Here is a 21,095-nt window from a genome sequence, read left to right on the forward strand (position 1 = left end):
TGTGAACTGAGGTCCTTCTCTCTGTGGTTCTCCACATCCTCTTACTATAGACTTCCTGTAGACATGAAACTGTGAACTGTGTCCTCTGCAGTGCCTCCTACGCTCTGTGCACATTTACCACCTTGGGGCGTATAAGCCTGCAAGTATTTCATATCAGTGCTTCCTCACACCCAGAAGCCCATTGACAAGATTTCTCCCTTTCTTTTCCTTTTAGAAAGGTGTGGTACGTCCTGAGTTTGACCAACAGGATTCGGTGTGGGATATTCTGGTAGTGATAGCAGAAAAGTTACTGATTTCTGTCGTGTTTTAACAAGACCAATACATATTTATGAGATCGTTCTCAAACATCTTCCATGTCAAACCAATGATAGCTATTTTTAGATTATATTATTATGATCCAACACAATACAAAATAGGGCCTACTCAGTCATATAATACAATGTACTTTGTGCCAGTTAGGGTATTGGCTGTTGTGCTAAGTGTGTTTCTAAAGGGACTGTACTCTGTAGACAATATGGGTCACTGTGCTAATGTGCCGTCCTTAGCAATACTGTACTGTGAACAGAGGAATCAGCAAACATTAAGGTTCAATTCTATTGTAGACAGACAGGAGGATTAAAGACTGGCCTGGAGAACAATAGACGTTCAGTAAATAAGGACAGGGTCGAGGGAAAACAATGGAGGGACACATTTCCCACAAACACTGAGGAGCTTCATGGTCTGCTGATGATAAGCCAAACATTACAATGTATACAACCTGCTATGCACCAGGGTTGGGCTCAATTCCAATTGAATTTGAATTCCCAAAATGTTCAAACTTTTGACATGAATAACTTCTCCTTTTCAGTTAATTAATAAGCCATCAAAAATAGGTGCCCCTTTCTCAATCATTTAATTTTAATTTCAGTTTGCTTCCGGAATTGACTGCCTTTAATTCTAATTGAGCCCAACCCTGCTATGAACACAGACTGATTCGTTCTTAATGGTACCAGCTGAATTCAGAGAGTCACGGGCACTGTCGTGGGCACATTCTCAACAGCGGGAACAGTCATTGAGTGAGTCAACCCATTACTCTGTCATAAGACAATAGTCGCCATGAAATGAGTTGGAATCAAATGGAGACGCCCAGTCATTCTCTTCTGGAAGAATCCTGCCTAACCCTTATTTTATAATGTGCAACTAACAAAATGCACTCTAACCAAAGACTATATTTCAAACACATCCTTGCCAGTTCTACAGATCATGCTTATCTGTGTTTTAAACTCGTCTCGGGGGGAGAGAGAGAGGGGAGAGATGGAGAGATAGGTGAAGAGGGTAGAAGGCCAGCTGTGTTATGATAATAGTACCACCAGAAAAGTCGGCATCAAAGCTCCAGAACGTATAGTAGGCCTACGTTAAGTTAAGTAGAGTACAATGCAGTACAATCAACTTCTGAGTCAAATGTTCAAAAGTGACCTCTAGTTGGCATGTTTGGGATGCCAATATACAATTCAGTGGGAAAGTGATCCTGTATGTCGTATACATTACATCAGCTGATGTGTATAAATAGCAATAGCCGTTGTTCTGGAAACCTGGAACAACCTCAGCTCAGACTGAGGAGTGGTGTTGGGTGTTGGCCCCTGAACAAACAGTCCCTATGACGTCACCCCACAGCCGTGTAAGAATGACAGAACCTATGTAATAACTGAAAGAGGAGAAAGGACCTATGAGGAAGGGGATCCACTGGTATGTAATAAAGGAACAAGGAAGGAGAAATTACTTTAATAGTGACACCATATACATTACTTTAAAACTGGACTGTGTAGCTTAGGCTACATGTCACTCTTATCGACAGATTAGCCTTGAATCACAAACATAACGTTTATGGGATTTAAAAAAAGGATTGGACAGAGATGTAAGTAGCCTATACAAGGACAACTAGCTATATCTATTAATTATGCAGGCTATAAACCAGGTTAGTTCATTAAATGTACTTTATGTAGGCTTATGTATCATATGTAGGAGATATGTGTTGAAAGGGAAAGGGGGATACCTAGTCAGTTGTACAACTAAATGCATTCAACTGAAATGTGTCTTCCGCATTTAACCCAACACCTCTGAAATGTTTATAGGCTGAAGATAGCGCATTAATTAGAACAAATTAATATATATAGAACAAAAAGGTATATATTTTTTTTTATTTTATTGACATAATTTAACCCTCTCTGTGAGAGTGGATACTAAACACATAAATTAAAAGGTATAACAAGACATAAATCATCAATAATAATATGACACTTCAGCTGCAGTTTACACAGGCAGTCTAAATCTGATATTTTTCCATGAATTGGTCTTTTGACCAATCACATCAGGTCTTTTCACATCAGCTCTTTTTCAGAGCTGATTTGATTGGTCAAAAGACCAATTAGTGAAAAAAAGATCAGAATTGGCTGCCTGTGTAAACGCAGCCTTGTTGTTGTCCAAATGTGGGCCTACTATAATAGTGTATTAATAAAGCTTTGTACATGTTTTAATACATTTTCATTAAATATTAGTTTATTGACACTAACATTGTAATTCATGTTAGTTAGAATAATTAATTACTGTTAATTAGGACTAATACTAATAGATAGCCCAATAGACTAACTAGACGAACATAATAAACTAACATGGGCCTTATGCTTGATCTGTAACATACTCTTCTAAATAGTAATCTGACTGTCTCAAATATAGGTCAAACTTTTAGAAAACGGCGCAAAGCAACAACAAAAAACATTTTGTGCCTAGTAAATCCCATTGAGAACTTTTCGAGCGGGAGATGACTGTATCAAATGAAACGTAGGTTATATAAACTGCGGGGGAAAAAAATACAAAATGGAGTAGAGGGTTGACTAGATCACGTTGAAATTCAACGTGACTTATGGTCTTGGAACTGAGCCTTTGCAAAACGTGACGCAATGCCAACATAAGAATGTGTCACATTCAAAAGAGCAGGGAAAATGGGTCCTACGTGCCGAGATATTTTACCTAGAGAGTGTAACTCTGGCACAGTGCAACAAGTCTTTGCGCGCAGTTCGAATCTTACCACTGAACTTCAAAACTTTCTTATGATGAAAACGAGGTAGGAAATCTATTGAAAAACTCATAAAACATTTCTTGATTTCAAGAAAGTAGTCTATACCAAGGTTATTTTTATTGCATGCCAGATTTTGCATTAGACTACACTCTTAGAAAAAAGGGTTCCGTAACGGTTATTTGGCTGTCCCCATAGGATAACCCTTTTTGGATCCAGGTATAACTATTTTGGGTTCCAAGTAGAACCCTCTGTGTGTGGAAAGGGTTCTACATGGAACCAAAAAGGGTTCTTCAAAGGGTTCTCATATGGGGACAGTCGAATAACCATTTTCGGTTCTAGATAGCACCTTTTTTAAAATTCTAAGTGCATTGAAGAATGCAAGGCCAGGGTGCACACATGTACCAACCCTTTGTGTCATTTGTTGACATTTATTTGAAGACATCAGGAATGACTGATTACATCAAGGTGTTTTCCTTGGGCATTGTCCAGCTCAATGGTCCAGCTCCAAAACCCCGATTGTTATGATGATTATCACGTGATTAAGTCTTCTGTGGCGGTAGGACGTCCCATTGCCTTGTAGGAACAAACAAGTCACATAAGGGGACAAGGGAGCGCAATAACTGGGAGATTTTAAAGTTAAATTAGTTCATCGTGGACAGTGAAGAGCATCAGTCTATACTTCGGTGAGGCGCGTCATTTTTTGACCCACAACATCAGGAATCGCAACATTATTTCATATTTGAGTGCATCATTGGACACTGCTGGTAAGAGAAGTCACATATTGGCAGCATTTGAGAAGTTTTCTTATTCAGACTTTGCAGAGGCAAATCTGTGCTGTTCGGGTTTTTATTGTCAATGTGTATTTTTTTCTGTTGCATCTCATTGATCAACATCTCATGTAGTATGCGAATGTAACTGCGTCATCTGTGATGAATACTTCTGCTGTGTTATCTTCAATAATGCTAATTTGAATCTATTTTAACATCTGGCAATGATATCGGGTGCTATACTCTTAAAATGTGTTTCAAACTTTTTCTCATCTTATCGCCTATTTGGAGAAGTTGGACATAATTATAATCGGAGGTTGAGAATGTTTGTGTAGGTCTGGGGATTCCAGAGAGTTGTAAATGATCTAGTTACCGCGCCCACTTTTTCGACGCAAACAACTTTCACTCGGAAGAGTTGAGCTGTTGCGGTTGAGGGAATGACAGTTTATATTCGTTTAGGATAATGTTTTTATTTTCATAAAAATATGTTATCGGAAAGAATACTTATTTCAATCAAAGGATTTTACGTAAAACTTGTTTTCAAACCACTTTGAAAATATGTTTTATTCACTGAACAGGCTAATAAGAATATTCTCAAACTGCGTCATGAACGCAGTGTAGGGTATGGGCATCTATGGCATAGTAGGACTAACCTATATCCTACTAGGCCTACTATACACTTTATGATTATGCTTTATGTAAGTTATTCAATATCTATAGCTAGAGAGCAACGAATATAATGTACATTTGTTTTAACCCCATCAATTCCCTGGCTCTCGCCCCTGTTTTCCTCAAGATTCTTACACTCAAAAAAATGCTGGTTTAAAAACAACACAATTTGTGTTCTTTGGTAACTCAGCACAAGGTAAATATTGGACATGCTGAAATCTTTCTTGAATAACCCAACATGTTGGGTTGTTGGGATTACCCCAACATGGGTTAATTTAACCATCAATCATGTTTTTATTTACTTTCATGCTGGGTTGACCCAGCAACTCGGTCTTTTTTTACAATGTTATTTTCAGGAGGGGTTTCCTGTAAGGGGCGTGGCTTTCAGATAGTTACTTTTGGCCACATCAGAGACTTAAGTGTCATTCTTGATCATGATGTTAAGTTTGCACAGTGCAAAATAAAATGTTCCTAGAATATTTTTTGCACATTACATATTTTTATATAAAATGAGTAACATTATTATTTCCATATTGTAACAAAGTGTTAACTGTCCCAACATTTGGATATACATAGGCTCTTGAGGAACTCATACAGTTGTGTAAGCCTCGTTAAAGCTATAAAAGTGTCAGTGTTCAACCTTAAAATGTGTTAACCGTTAGGGATGTGACAAATAGTAAACATTTCTTAATGTTTAAACCTCAATTTTTTTTAAATCAGTTTTCCGTTAAAACACTATGACAAATTCATAAAAATCTACTTGAATTCATAATGCAGACGCACTGCTGCAAACAACTATTTGGGGTCTCACGGGGTTGCCTTATCAGGTGGTTAAGCATTCCACCCAGTGGCGATTTTAGCATGTAAATCTTGGTGGCGTAAAAAAAGATTTGGGATGGCTGACTTGCTTAAACAAATGTGATTTCTACTGACAATTGAGATGTACAAACTATGGCATAAGGGGACGACAAGCGGATGAGATGCAATCCGTAATTTCGATTAAGACATTGATGAGGGAGCGACGACGGACGTAGTCAATATAACTATTTGTTCAGCACTTTTCAAATGTACGGCGACAGAGTTCAGAACAAGGGCTGTTCTTACAGTGTACAACAAGTCAGAACCGTAGGATAAATAAAGGGGGCATATAAACAGACAATAAAAGCTCTTACAATATTCAATGATTACATTTCTCTAAAACAGGTTATAGGCTACATGTGCACCACCAAGTTAGAAAAGTAGGCGAAATTAAGAGGTAAAAATAAGAGGTAGAAAATAGGTAAAAAAATAGACCAAATTATTAAGGTAAGGCACATTGAACGCTGTTTGGGTCTTTGCATGTCAAAAAAGATACACGTGGTATAACACTATTTATATGACGCATTAAATAAGCTTTCCATTTGACACATCAAATAACACAATTATATAGAATGTTGTGTGTGCTGAATTTGCACGTGCAAGCCAAGCGTCACCACTACTATCAGTAGCACTGTCAAAGCTGTACAAAAAAAGTTAGGAAACAAGCACACACTGGCCAGGAATGATGTGTTTACAATACCGCGTTGGTGAAAATAGACCAAATTATTAGGGTGAGTCACATGGGCTACTAACAGCTTACTACACAACATACACTTAGTATTATTTTCTTCTCTACAGGATACATATCTCTCTGGCATATTACATCATTTATGCAGCAGCAAAATACATTTTTGGACTCACGTTGTTGTGATGTGCTTGAACAGGAAAGTGGCACGGCAGTTCTTCGTGGGCAAATTTTGTCATCATTGTGAAAGATGCTGAATTTATCATTTGCGAGTTGAATGAACATTCAAAATGCATTTTCCCAGTTTGAGCTGTTTATTCCAGACTTCCCAGTTGCAATGCTTGCAGTTAGCCACTGTCACCGATTCCTTACAAACCACTCATTGTTGAATTTGCGATCTCCAAATTGTTGTGTAAGTTTATATCCAATGGCCGATAAGCACCGGTATGTTTTATCTATAGTTTCTCTTCATTATTTCTCTTCAAATGACAAGGATTAAAAAGGATTTGCCAGTAGATTGTCGACTTGATTCATGATGATGACCGCTAGCTAAGATTGTGAAAGTAAGATGTTGACATGATCAGTCCAATCAAAGCTACTGTACATATAACGTGATTTGATGTCATTTCTGTGGCCAAAGACCTTGAGCCTTCTTGGAAGGGCACTTGTAATATAACTCTATGGCAGGACCCAAAGGGCTGAAATGTTGATGTCTACCTTTTCTAAGGACTTAAGCTTGGGAATTGCGTAAGGTTCCCATGAGTGACAGAACACTGAGCCAATCACAGCGCAATGCTCCTATTTTCTGCTGGCCAGCCCCGCCACCACAGAAAGCAATGAGCTAGGCTGAAACACCTGCATTTTGGAGCTGCCTTACTCAAGAAAACAAAAAAGAGACCATGTTTGTATGCGGCTTTATTATATATATATATTTGTACATTGTTTGCAAATACGTATTAATACCAAAATAACATGCAAAACAGGCAAGAGTTCCCCCCCCAAATATTAATATATATATATATCTTTTTTTTTTTAACAAAAAACGAGGGTCTCAAAACAGGTGGGGCTCTGCCCTGAAACACGGGTCACCACTGATTACACCTGTACCTCCATTACTGTACCTCAATTCCACTTCACAAAGTTAGCATTTCCTTCTCATTTAACTTCTCAAAGGATTGCCATACAGGACTTCACTGCTGTCGCTTGCCTTTCTCTGCCATTTTACCAACTCTTAACGACGATGACATAGGGGTGGAGAGTCGACTCCAAATTAATATATTCCTCCACTCCTTGCACGTTGACTCCCATTTCTGAGTGCAATATTTGACTCATAAGATTTGGTAATTTTGGAATGGAGGAGACTAGAGGTCGACCTCTAGAGGAGACTGATTTTTGCCGTACATCAGAGAACGCAAATACTTCCGTCTTTCATAGTGAGCTAGTGAAGGACGGAGGTAGACGGGTCGGCCGCCATGCAGACAGATTCCGAACTGTGCACTCGGCCTATCTATCGGCAATCAAAAGCTGCAACTTCAGTAAAGCAGGGCTTATCATCAATGAATAGGCTACGATATTCTACATGCAACAAACCAGAGACTGAACACAAACTCTCATCATTGGTGGAGCGCGAGGGAGAGAAAGGAGGGGGCAGGCAGATATGTGCGTATATTTCTTGGTAATCTGTATCTCGCAATGTCTTGTCGTGCATGCCTTGCAAATTCACCAACGTCTTCCTCTCTGGTTTTATTTAAATGACATAACTTTCCCCAGGCCTTAATTGCCTATCGTCTAGATGTCAATAACATGGAAAATAATATGTTTTGGGATAACTACACAGTGATTTAAATTTTGTAGGGGGAAAAAAACGAAAACCGTTGTTTTTCATGTAGGGATTTTTCTGAATGTTAAAGATCCCAATTTAATTTAAACGTGTTAACGTTCACACCCCTAATAACAAAACAACAGAACAGATTAACCGGAATGACATTTACTCTCATGGGTGACCGACTGTCTTAGAGCAGCGCCCTTACTAAGCCATGCCTCCAGTCTTCTGATCTGACCCTCTGGGTCATATCTCAACAACTCAGCTTCAATGTTATGTTATTTTTTTTACCTTTATTTAACTAGGCAAGTCAGTTAAGAACAAATTCTTATTTTCAATGACGGCCAGGAACAGTTGGTTAACTACCTTGTTCAGGGGCAGAACAACAGATTTTTACCTTGTCAGCTCGGGGATTTGATCTTGCAACCTTTCGGTTACTAGTTCAACGCTCTAACCACTAGGCTACATGCCACCAATAACCCGGTATCAACAACCCAGCATCAATAACCCATCAGTTATTAAAGACAACAACCCAGCATCAATAACCCATCAGTTATTAAAGAAAACAACCCAGCATCAATAACCCATCAGTTATTAAAGAAAACAACCCAGCATCAATAACCCATCAGTTATTAAAGAAAACAACCCAGCATCAATAACCCATCAGTTATTAAAGAAAACAACCCAGCATCAATAACCCATCAGTTATTAAAGAAAACAACCCAGCATCAATAACCCATCAGTTATTAAAGAAAACAACCCAGCATCAATAACCCATCAGTTATTAAAGAAAACAACCCAGCATCAATAACCCATCAGTTATTAAAGAAAACAACCCAGCATCAATAACCCATCAGTTATTAAAGAAAACAACCCAGCATCAATAACGCATCAGTTATTAAAGAAAACAACCCAGCATCAATAACGCATCAGTTATTAAAGAAAACAACCCAGCATCAATAACGCATCAGTTATTAAAGAAAACAACCCAGCATCAATAACCCATCAGTTATTAAAGAAAACAACCCAGCATCAATAACCCATCAGTTATTAAAGAAAACAACCCAGCATCAATAACCCATCAGTTATTAAAGAAAACAACCCAGCATCAATAACCCATCAGTTATTAAAGAAAACAACCCAGCATCAATAACCCATCAGTTATTAAAGAAAACAACCCAGCATCAATAACCCATCAGTTATTAAAGAAAACAACCCAGCATCAATAACCCATCAGTTATTAAAGAAAACAACCCAGCATCAATAACCCATCATTTATTAAAGAAAACAACCCAGCATCAATAACCCATCAGTTATTAAAGAAAACAACCCAGCATCAATAACCCATCAGTTATTAAAGAAAACAACCCAGCATCAATAACCCATCAGTTATTAAAGAAAACAACCCAGCATCAATAACCCATCAGTTATTAAAGAAAACAACCCAGCATCAATAACCCATCAGTTATTAAAGAAAACAACCCAGCATCAATAACCCATCAGTTATTAAAGAAAACAACCCAGCATCAATAACCCATCAGTTATTAAAGAAAACAACCCAACTAAGTGACCGAATGGGTGCAAACCAGCAGTTGAGTCATCCAAGCAACCCAGCATATTGTATGCGTCTCTCAAAGTATAACATCCCAAAATTTGATTCAAACATTTATTATTATTTATTTTTTGGTTTGTTTTATTTTCAATGTGGCTGTTTCTTTGAGTTTTCTTTATAGATGAACGTCCTAAAAGGTTGTCCATCTGATCCATAAAACCTAATGTTCTCAATGTGGAATAATGGTTTATTTTACTCAAGCCCGTTTCTTTGTACGAGGGGGCTGGCATTTTAAGCCAGACGTTTTAATAGTCGCATCCCAGACGCTGTAAAGTTTGCTCAATCCCACCGTGTAATGATTTTTTGGATTAGCAAAGGCGCAGAAATGGTTCACTGCCTGTCTGACGCACCTTTGTTAGTGTGGTTCCTTCCCATTCACTGATGCTGATAGTAGGTAACTGACTGTTGCACTCTGGCGGGTAAAACTGTATTTCAAGGAGGCAAAATAATACGAAAAAAAGATCTAGATGTTTCAGGAAAGGGAACTTTTGAGGGTCTTTGTCATTATAGACCTAGGATAGACTCAGCAAGGCAACTCTGACCAACCTAACAGGTATTTATTTCAGGAAGTCAGACTGTTACATGTGATCTATTGAATATTAATGAATATTTTCTCGACTTTGGAAGTCGTAATGTAGGCTGTATAATGTTTTACTTGCTGTCACTTTTTGAATATAATTGCTGTGGGGAATTATGTGACTGAACATTTGAACAAAAAGCTGATCATGGCCCGTATCCACAATGAGTCTCAGAGTAGGAGTGCTGATCTAGGATCTGTCCATATAATCTTATACATTATGATCTAAAAGACAAAACTGATCCTAGATCAGCATTCCTACTCTGAGAGGCTTTGCGGATACAGGGCCAGGTTTCCGTGGGTAGAATGTTTGCATGTCACAACAACAAAAAAGGTGTTAATTTATAACACTAGTTTTGGACGGTTGTAAATAGGTAACTACAAAAAAGTGTAACATTCCTGAAGTTCAGAATGTATCCCTGCAATTACATGGGGTGACTAGAAGAGCACATAAAACATTCTCACATGAGGTGAAACATTCTCCATACGTTTCCCGGTCCGCACCATGTGACCTTTCCTCCTGACCTCTCACCTCTGGCAGCCAGAGCAGAGACCAGAGCAAGTGGAGCAGGTTCATTTTTACATACTTCAGGTGTTCTTCTATTCTGATTCTGTGGATGTTGGAGATTTATTTGGTGTGTGTGGTCTCTTACCGTATGGTTAATTACTAAGGGCAGGGGTACTCAACTCTTACCCTACGAGGTCCGGAGCCTGCTGGTTTTCTGTTCTACCTGATAATTAATTGCACACACTTGGTGTCCAAAGTCTAAATCAATCCCTGATTAGGGGGAAAGAATGAAAAAATGCAGTGGAACTGTCTTCAAGGTCCAGAGTTGAATGTGGGGGAGGTAGGGCATGTGTGTTTGATAACATAAAACTCAACGATGTCCCAAAAGGTCAAACGCTGAACAGAACAGGCGTTCTGTGTATTTAGTGTGTGTTGGTATGAGTGTGTGTGTGTGTTTGTGCGTAGCCTAAACCTAGACCACACCAATAGTGACCTGGGTCACACCTCATAGAAAAAACAGACACCTCACCTCTAACCCTCTCCCTTTCTCTCTCAGGGACATTAAGATGACATCATCATCATTATCATCTGACGGGGCCATGCTGGTCTGTCGGAGTGTGGAGGAGCTGAAGCGCAGGGCCCAGGGCCCGGTGAGGAGGAACCTGTTTGGGCCTGTGGACCACGAGCAGCTGCAACAGGACTTCCAGAGGCACCTGGGTATGAGCGTGGAGTCGGCCAACAAGCGCTGGGACTTTGACTTCAACACCGGCCAGCCGGCCGCCAAGGGCGCCAGCGTGGAGTGGAAGGAGATGAAATGCCAGGATGTGCCGGCGTTCTACCGCAACTGTGTGTTGAGGAAGCCGGTGATTGGCATCGACGGGCAGAGGGCGGAGAGAGAGAATGTCCGGTTGGCGCGGGCATCGTCTCCAGGGTCGTCCAGCTGTGGTGAGGAGTACCTGGAGGTGACCACCAGGGAGAGCTATACGATCCATAGGCCAGAGAAGAAGACGGCCAGCCCGAGGGCAGGAGCAGTCAAACGGAGACAAGCCGCCATAACGGGTCAGTGTCAATGAACGAGCTTTCCTCCCTCCTTTTTCCTTCTATTGGGCTTCATACAAATGCCATACGAAAAAAGCAATAGAGAGTTAGTAGTATACACATTTTCTGACACAAATAGTGAGTCCAGAGGTTAACTTGACTATAATTATGATGATAATAAATAAATAATAGCAATAAATACAGTTGTATATTTTGTATTATTATTATAGCAACCATGAGCCCAGAGGTCTTCATTTAAAGAGAGATAATATACGTTTGCAGGTTGTTTTGAACTTCAGAAGACCCTTTTTATTAACCTGTTATTAACCTTTTATTAACCGTTGAGTGACAACGGTGAATACCTCAGTGTGCTGCCAAAAGCACTGTATGTGAACTATGTTAGGAACAGGCCATGCAACAACACTGTGTTACCTGTGCTATGTCTCCAAACAGTTTATATAACCCTGTTATAAGCCTTGATGTGTGCGTCCCAAATGGCACCCTATCCCCTATATCAAGTGCCCTACTTTTGACCCTATGGGCCCCGGTTGAAAGTAGTGCACTGTAGGGTGCCATTTGGGATGCGCATATTATTTCCCTGATAGAACATTACTGGGACTGGGAACTAACACCTGTTCTCTCTCTCTCTCTCTGCTGGTCATCCACAGAATTCTTTGTCGTGAAGAAGAGGACCATGCACCACAAACAGTCCTCTCTGCAGTAAACACAGCCCAAAAAAGAGTGCAATTCAGTGGGCATGCTCCGTTTGGAAATCACCTCATTAAGATGGATATATCATTTCTGCAGCTTTCTGTAGCGACTCTGACGGTCGAAAAGCTCATAGCTACAGCGTGTCTTAAAGGAAGTGGAAAAGGAAGTGGAAAGGATGGATGTTTGTATATATATTTATATAGCTGTGTTTCATCTATATTTTCTAAGCTTGTATGACTGTCTAAGCTTTAGATTATACTGTGAAATAATTCCAATGCACTCATCAGGAAAAAACCTCAATGGCTCTGTGGTAAGAGATTTCTTCCAACAGTACCCATGGTATAGTGTTTAACTCCCAACCACCTCGGCCCACACTCTAACAGCTTCTCTAAAAGTAGTTCAACTATTCCTGACCTCACTCCACGTGTAGTCTTCAGTTTCACCGTGGCTGTAAAAGTATCAGCCACGCGAGTAAGAGGCCCCGGGGTCACCTCAGGTCAAATTGGCAACGCGACCATGATTAGCCTAGGGTGCAAAGGTCAACTGTGAAGTTCCAGCCCTTAGGCTATCAGGCATCGGTATGATAATGATACATCTTATTGAGTAATATTACTTCTCAATAAATGTCTATTATTACAGTAATTGTTTTATTCTTAAGCTTTTTGGTGTGAGTATTATTACAGAGTGATATTTGGTGTCAGTAGGAAACGAGCTTAAATTAGCTTAAGTTAATTGTCAAATATTGTTATTACGGCTAACATACACTTCACCGTTGGCACCACCGTCTCTGTACAATTTGTCAAAAATGTCAGTGCACAACTGAATAAAATAAATCGTTTTTATTTTATTTAGCTCCCTTTATCATTTTAAGGTAGTAAAACATATTCTTGGAAACTTTTTGGTAAACCTTGTATGTTTGCTTTGTTGGCTAAATCCTTTTAACAATGTTGCATTTTCTACTCTTGTCTTCGTATAATGATAGCCTCTAGGTTTTGAACTCTTTTCTGTATGAAGGAATGTAGCTTTGACATTGTTTGGAATTGAAGTTAAATGGTGTTGCAGTTCACAAAAGTACATTAATCCTTAATGCATATGGAACATTCCAGGTTTTGTCAGTAAATGATTATTTTTATGAGGAGCTCAGCTGCAACACATTTCCATTGCTGTGCTAAATAGTAGACTGTTGTGACAACTGAGGCAGTTGACCAAAAAAAAGAACAAATATATTATTTGTGAGTCATCCGTAAGCGTTGGCTTGAGTCAAGGGACATAGAAATCCACATGCCTTAAGCATCTCCAAATACATCTCAGATAAACCTGTGATTCATATGCAGTATCACAGATTTATCCATTGGCATTACATTCCAAACTTTATGCCATTCATTCTCCATAGCCAGAGTCACATCGCAATACTGTAAATAATGGTGGCAAAAATAGCAGTCCAACAGGGATTGCCGTTCCTTAAATGTGTCATGTTCGAACAAATAGACATAATCTGGATTACCTACCTCATTGAACGATTGACAAAAAAAGTGAAAAGAATAGAAAAAAGATATACAAAATAAAAAATGTCAAATAATTCCAACATATTTGTTGGAAACTACAGGAGTTCATTTTGTATTACTGTTCATAGCTAGTTCAGTGGGAAAGCGGGTTCAGACCATAGGCTTTAGTTACACATCAGGTAAAAGAGTCAGTGTGTCTGAGTGATAGGACCCATTCCAGCTCAAAGCAGGACTGAGGAAACTCAAGTCCTCTGGGAGTCCTGAGCTTTGTTATCTCTGGCTTGCTTTGCTTTGACTGGTTTCCCAGAACTAGACAGAATGGAGGATGGGGGCAGGGACTTTATTAATAGACAGCAACAGAATGATGTCCGAGACCCTCAATCAAAGTGGTTCTATAGCCAGTCAAGTGGCCTGTGTTCTAGAGTGCTTTTGTCTGGAACCATAGAGGTCCTTATAACACCGCCCTCTTGACTTGCCAATGTAGAGAGTCATGTCAACAGAACGTTCTGTTTTCCGTTTACACACTTCACCTCACAAATGGAATCGATTATCCGTTTTTATTTAATAATATTTGATGGTGTTTTTTTGTGTGTGTTTGGACTTGAGTCTGTATGTATGTTGGTTTATATGCGCCTGTCTTTTAATGTGTTCAAAATAAAACTTTAAAAGTCTGTTAACTTATTTTTAACTATGTATCTTGTTTTTGTAGGGGGAAAATTATAAATGCCCTTTTGGTAAAACTAACTGATTATGTGTATTGCACTAAAACATTGACAAGATAATTCTATATTTCTGATTTTATAGAGCTACTCTCATGGAAGGGGAAGAGTTTAGAAAAACTAAACCGTCACTGCTGAACTGGGACACAGACTATGGGCTATCATAGTTTGGGTCGGACACAAAATGATAAATAAATATTAGGTGCTTTCTTGGTATTACAACAGTGTTAAAACAAGGCAATACTCAGCCCTAATATTACTGACTGTACTGGTTTTCCCAGAATTCCCTTTGCAAGCGAACTGTGATAAGTTAATGATCATAGATTTGTATACGGCTACTGGGCTGCTCCATCCTGCATCCCCCCTGGCCCAGTGTGTCCCACAGTGGCAACATAAAGTTTGCTCTAAATCGAATTCACCTGTCTATCGCAGGTATATCAAAACATAGTATTGCATGCCTTATATGCATGAATGAATAATATCCTCATATATGTTTTTGATAAGATAATGGTTAATGTATTGAAAGTGTACTACAATGTAATTACATGGGAGCAGAATATTAACTTTGATTTGGTAATAGTTTGAAAATAAAATGACAAATGTTGAAATTGTGAACATTTTTGTGGAAGATTCAATGACCGGTTTTTGGTGCACTGTTGACTTTGATGTTAATTTGTTACAGTATGTTTCCGATTATTATTAAATGATATAAATATAATACAACGTATTGTTTTCTTAGACTATGAATGAAGACCAATCTGCTACGTCCTTATACATTCATATGATCTTCAGTGTCAACAGCTGGAAAATCTAGTAGGCCTACTAATTCAACACATATTAGGCCTACTAATTCAACACATATTAGACCTACTAATTCAACACATATTAGGCCTACTAATTCAACACATATTAGGCCTACTAATTCTATTAGGCCTACTAATTCAACACATATTAGGCCTACTAATTCTATTAGACCTACTAATTCAACACATATTAGGCCTACTAATTCTATTAGACCTACTAATTCAACACATATTAGGCCTACTAATTCTATTAGACCTACTAATTCAACACATATTAGGCCTACTAATTCAACACATATTAGGCCTACTAATTCTATTAGGCCTACTAATTCAACACATATTAGGCCTACTAATTCTATTAGACCTACTAATTCAACACATATTAGGCCTACTAATTCTATTAGACCTACTAATTCAACACATATTAGGCCTACTAATTCTATTAGACCTACTAATTCTATTAGGCCTACTAATTCAACACATATTAGGCCTACTAATTCTATTAGACCTACTAATTCTATTAGGCCTACTAATTCAACACATATTAGGCCTACTAATTCTATTAGGCCTACTAATTCCACACATATTAGGTCTACTAATTCTATTAGACCTACTAATTCTATTAGGCCTACTAATTCTATTAGGCCTACTAATTCTATTAGACCTACTAATTCTATTAGGCCTACTAATTCTATTAGGCCTACTAATTATATTAGGCCTACTAATTCAACACATATTAGGGCTACTAATTCTATTAGGCCTACTAATTCTATTAGACCTACTAATTCTATTAGACCTACCTACTAATTCTATTAGACCTACTAATTCTATTAGACCTACTAATTCAACACACATTAGGCCTACTAATTCTATTAGACCTACTAATTCAACACATATTAGGCCTACTAATTCTATTAGGCCTACTAATTCAACACATATTAGGCCTACTAATTCTATTAGACCTACTAATTCTATTAGGCCTACTAATTCTATTAGATCTACTAATTCTATTAGGCCTACTAATTATACACATATTAAGTCTACTAATTCTATTAGACCTACTAATTCTATTAGACCTACTACTTATACACATATTAAGTCTACTAATTCTATTAGACCTACTAATTCTATTAGACCTACTACTTATACACATATTAAGTCTACTAATTCTATTAAACCTACTAATTCTACACATTAAGTCTACTAATTCTATTAGACCTACTAATTCTATTAGGCCTACTAATTCAACACATATTAGGCCTACTAATTCTATTAGACCTACTAATTCTATTACACCTACTAATTCTATTAGGCCTACTAATTCTATTAGACCTACTAATTCTATTAGGCCTACTAATTCTATTAGGCCTACTAATTATACACATATTAAGTCTACTAATTCTATTAGACCTACTAATTCTATTAGACCTACTAATTCTATTAGACATACTACTTATACACATATTAAGTCTACTAATTCTATTAGACCTACTAATGCTACACATATTAAGTCTACTAATTCTATTAGACCTACCTATTCTATTAGACCTACTAATTCTACACATATTAATTATACTAATTATATTAGACCTACTAATACTACACATATTAAGTCCACTAACTCTATTAGACCTACTAATTCTACACATATTAAGTCTACTAATTATATTAAGCTTACTAATTCTATTGGACCTACTAATTCTATTAGACCCACTAATTCTATTAGGCCTACTAATTCTACACATTGACATTCTACTAATTCTATTAGACCTACTAATTCTATTAGACCTACTAATTCTACACATATTAAGGCTACTAATTATATTAGGCCTACTAATTCTACACATTGACATTCTACTAATTCTATTAGACCCACTAATTCTATTAGACCTACTAATTCTATTAAGTCTTCTAATTCTATTAGACCTACTAATTCTATTAGACCCACTGATTATATTAAGCCTACTAATTCTATTAGACCTACTAATTCTACACATATTAAGTCTACTAATTCTATTAGACCTACTAATTCTATTAGACCTACTAATTCTACACATATTAAGTCTACTAATTCTATTAGACCTACTAATTATATTAGACCTACTAATTCTACACATATTAAGTCTACTAATCCCATTAGGCCTACTAATTCTACACATATTAAGTCTACTAATCCCATTAGGCCTACTAATTCTACACATATTAAGTCTACTAATTCTATTAGACCTACTAATTCTACACATTTTTCTGGTATTATTTTTTGCCTTAAGGGCTCCTCCTGGTGGTTCTGAAGTGACGTAACACATCTACAACAGGGTTGAGCAGAACTTATCCACTACACCTCTACAGGATATCTATCCCATTAGTAATTTACAGTAAATATAATATATAAATATATATAATACCCAATATATCACTGTAAACATAACTATGTAATTTCAATAATATTAATAATACGCAATGAAAGCACTTCTGCTGATTATAGACACTTAATAGCGCGTTTTTAAGTTTCAAAAGATTGCGACCCCCGCCCTTTTCCTCACAATGGTTTGATCCACTGCCAGTTCCTTAGCTGGCAAGGTAAAAGACCGTATCTACTGTGTGAAAGGCACTCAATGCACGTAACTGACGTGAGTTTTATCTAGTCAATCGGCCATAGCAATGTTTTTTTTATGTTGGCAGGGTTCACACACACACACACACACACACTAGCTGAATTTGCAGAGCTAGCACGCAAACAGTAACCATCAAGCTAGCTAGTACCTATTCCATTTATGTGGCGTCGTCAAAGATGGAATCTTTGCTATCGTCAGTTTATTCCAAGATCAGCATGCAGCTGGAGTGCTTCAAGTCCAAACTGAACAGAACTACACTCTCTTCTACCATTGTCTTAAATATATTTAATGGTCTCGTTGCAAAAGCTAAATTGTCGCTAGTGAACTTTTTTATTTTATTTCACCTTTATTTAACCAGGTAGCAAAGATTATAACAAACACCACAGAAACGGAATTGGTGCTCGCTAGCTTTGCAAATTCAGCTATTGTTGGAAGCCAGCCAATATGAAACAAACTATATTAAAATTACGAAAGGTTGCAGCATATGTTGTGTAAATGGTGAACTCATACAGCTGTCAACTCTTGTCACTGCAATCGGTTTCACATTTGCTAGCTACCTTTTAGATCGAAGCACATATAGAATGATAGAAGATAAGATGATAGAAGCCCATCTCCTACTGTAAATAACCTACACACTGTGTGTGTGTAGCCAGCCAGCCAGGTAGAAAAATGGCAGAAAAAAGACGGACATCAGAGTATTTTTCAGTACACCAAAACGCAAAGTAAGAACCCTAGTAGCCTAATATCTCTAGTAGCCTAATAAGACTAGTTGATAAAATGTTCATAAGAAAGAAGTGAAATGCTAATGGAAATGTTTCACAATGATGTCATTAGGCAGAGCAGGCAACAGATTGCACACAGACAGAGTTGGGGACAGATATGCAGGGACAGACTGGCAGAGACAGGGAGTCTCAGGTAAGTTTGTTGAGTCTTTGTTTGGCAACATTATGAAAGGTTCTCCATTTTTTTTTTTGTAAAATAGGGACATAATTGGAAAATGCCATGGATACCCCCACTCTCAACTTAAACTGGTGACTGAACTAAGATTTGTTTAAGGCAATGGTATTGCTGTTGTGATTAATTGTGTAGTTTTGGGTACCGGTAGTTACGTGTACGGCAAACACCTTATTTCTTTTCTAGGAGACAGACTGTGAGTCAGTGAGGGTGGTGAAAGGGAAAGAGCCAGGGAGAGAGACTTCAGAGAACAATGTCACAGCCACGGCAGGACCAGGTGTCACCCTTGTTGCCAGCAGCACCAGTATAGGGGACAGTGGCACAGCATTGTCCAGTTACCTCAGTGATGGCACAAAACCATATCAGCCACACCCACAATTTATAGAACCGCAAACTCTTGCCAACAGAGTGTTGACGTTTCAAGAGAGATGGTTTCGCGATTTCCCCTGGCTACATCATAATCCATCAATAAAAGGAGTGTTGTGTTTTCACTGTAGCCAAGGGTTTTCAAGCCAGCCATCTTTTGGCCAAAGAGCAGATGCTGCCTTCATTAGTGCAGGATTTAGGAACTGGAGAAAAGCCATTGAAAAATTCACTGCACATCAAAACTGCCAAACCCACCGCCACTTTGTAACTGTAACAGCACACCAGCTAAATCCAATCAGTGTCCAGTTATCCAGCGCGTGGGGTAAACAGCAGGAGGACGCAAGGCATTGCTTGATGAAAATTGTTAGTTCGGTGCGGCATGTAGTAAGACGGGGACAAGCCTTTAGAGGCCACACGGATGACAGTGGGAATTTATACCAGCTTTTGAAACTTAGGGCAGAAGAGGATGATCCCATTTTACTGCAGTGGTTAACAGAGCGTACCACGATGTACAAAGGCCCCAAAGCACGGAATGAAATTCTGAACATCATGGCCAATACAGTCATTCGAGCCATTGCAGCTGAGATTAGGTCTCTTCCGATTGTACAATTTTCAGTAATTGTTGATGGTACTCAAGATGTCTCTGGTGCTGAACAGAAGAGTGTCTGTCTGCGTTATGTTGACCATGACCTTGTCCCTCACAAGGAGTTTATTGGGCTATACAGGGTGTCGGACACAACAGGCAAGGGCATTGTGAAAGTGGCAACTGATGTGTTGTTGAGGCTCAATTTGCCCATGTCTGGCTTACGTGGGCAGAGTTACGATGGTGCCTCAAACATGGCAGGAAAATACACAGGTGCACAGGCAATTGTGAGGAGGCAGCAGCCATTAGCCCTCTATGTACATTGTGGAGCACACAGTACATCTGATTACACAGGCTGGCTGCTCAGCCTCCCCACTGATCCGGGATTCCCTTTCTTGGGTCCATCAGTTAGGTGTCCCCTATGTCCAGTCAGGAAAGTTTAAGAGCATGTTTGAATCAATTGTCACGTCCAAAGATACAAATCTGACCACCCTGAAACCCCTATGTCCAACAAGGTGGACTGTGCGGAATACTGCTATTAGAGCTGTGCTAGGACAGCATGAGCGGGTACTAAGCAGCCTAGAGGAGATGGCAAAAACTGTATCCAAGACAGCTTCAACTGCCAGTGGCTTGTTCGAGCACTTCAGCAAAGGCAAGACTGTGTTGGGCCTCACACTTGCCTCTGCTGTTCTTGGAGAGCTTGAATGTCTAAACATTTCACTGCAGAAGAAAGCTCAGACTGTCTCTGGTATGCAGGCTGCAGTCGAGTGTGTGCGGTCATCTCTTAGGGGCAAGAGAAATGACGAAAGCTACCTTTGACTGTATGAGAAAGCAACAACATTGATTGACTCTATTGAATTCATTGAGACGCACTCAAGACGATTTGCTGGCAAAGCAGTGGATCACTATAGGGCAGACAATTTTATAGGGCAGCTACAATTTTTTAAAGTGTTGGATGGTGTGGAGGTTCAGTTTGGCGACCGTTTTGACCAGGACAGTCTACACGTCCTGCAAAAGTTGGAAAGAGCGCTTCTCACGGGGGAGTTGGATGAGTCTCTAGATCAGTACCCAGAGGTGAACATAGATTCTCTTTCAGTGCAGATCCCTCTCTTTCACAACAAATACCCCTGTAGCAGCAGTGGAGAGGCAGCAGAGGTCCTCAGGAGGCTTCCAGTGGAGGTGCGGGGGTTGTTTGACCAAGTTGAGGTGCTGATCAGAATTTTGTTTGTGGTGCCAGTGTCTTCATGT

General features: G+C 38.8%; 1 protein-coding gene across 2 annotated transcripts; it reads left to right on the top strand.

Moving 5' to 3' along the window:
* Nucleotides 1-2,947: 2,947 nt before the first annotated feature.
* LOC120031937 (cyclin-dependent kinase inhibitor 1-like) lies at nucleotides 2,948-14,488 on the top strand. 2 transcript variants are annotated; one of them, XM_038977796.1, is made up of 3 exons: nucleotides 2,948-3,100; nucleotides 11,110-11,612; nucleotides 12,260-14,488. In XM_038977796.1, exons 1-3 carry the CDS (start codon nucleotides 2,979-2,981, stop codon nucleotides 12,313-12,315), a joined length of 681 nt encoding a protein of 226 aa, XP_038833724.1. In that variant the 5' UTR covers nucleotides 2,948-2,978; the 3' UTR covers nucleotides 12,316-14,488. The 2 variants fall into 2 exon arrangements, with proteins under 2 accessions (XP_038833724.1, XP_038833725.1); XM_038977797.1 differs by lacking the exon at nucleotides 2,948-3,100 and adding an exon at nucleotides 3,358-3,819.
* The last annotated feature ends 6,607 nt before the right edge of the window (nucleotides 14,489-21,095 follow it).

This window comes from Salvelinus namaycush, chromosome 38 (assembly GCF_016432855.1).
Source record: "Salvelinus namaycush isolate Seneca chromosome 38, SaNama_1.0, whole genome shotgun sequence".
Lineage (NCBI taxonomy): Eukaryota > Metazoa > Chordata > Actinopteri > Salmoniformes > Salmonidae > Salvelinus > Salvelinus namaycush.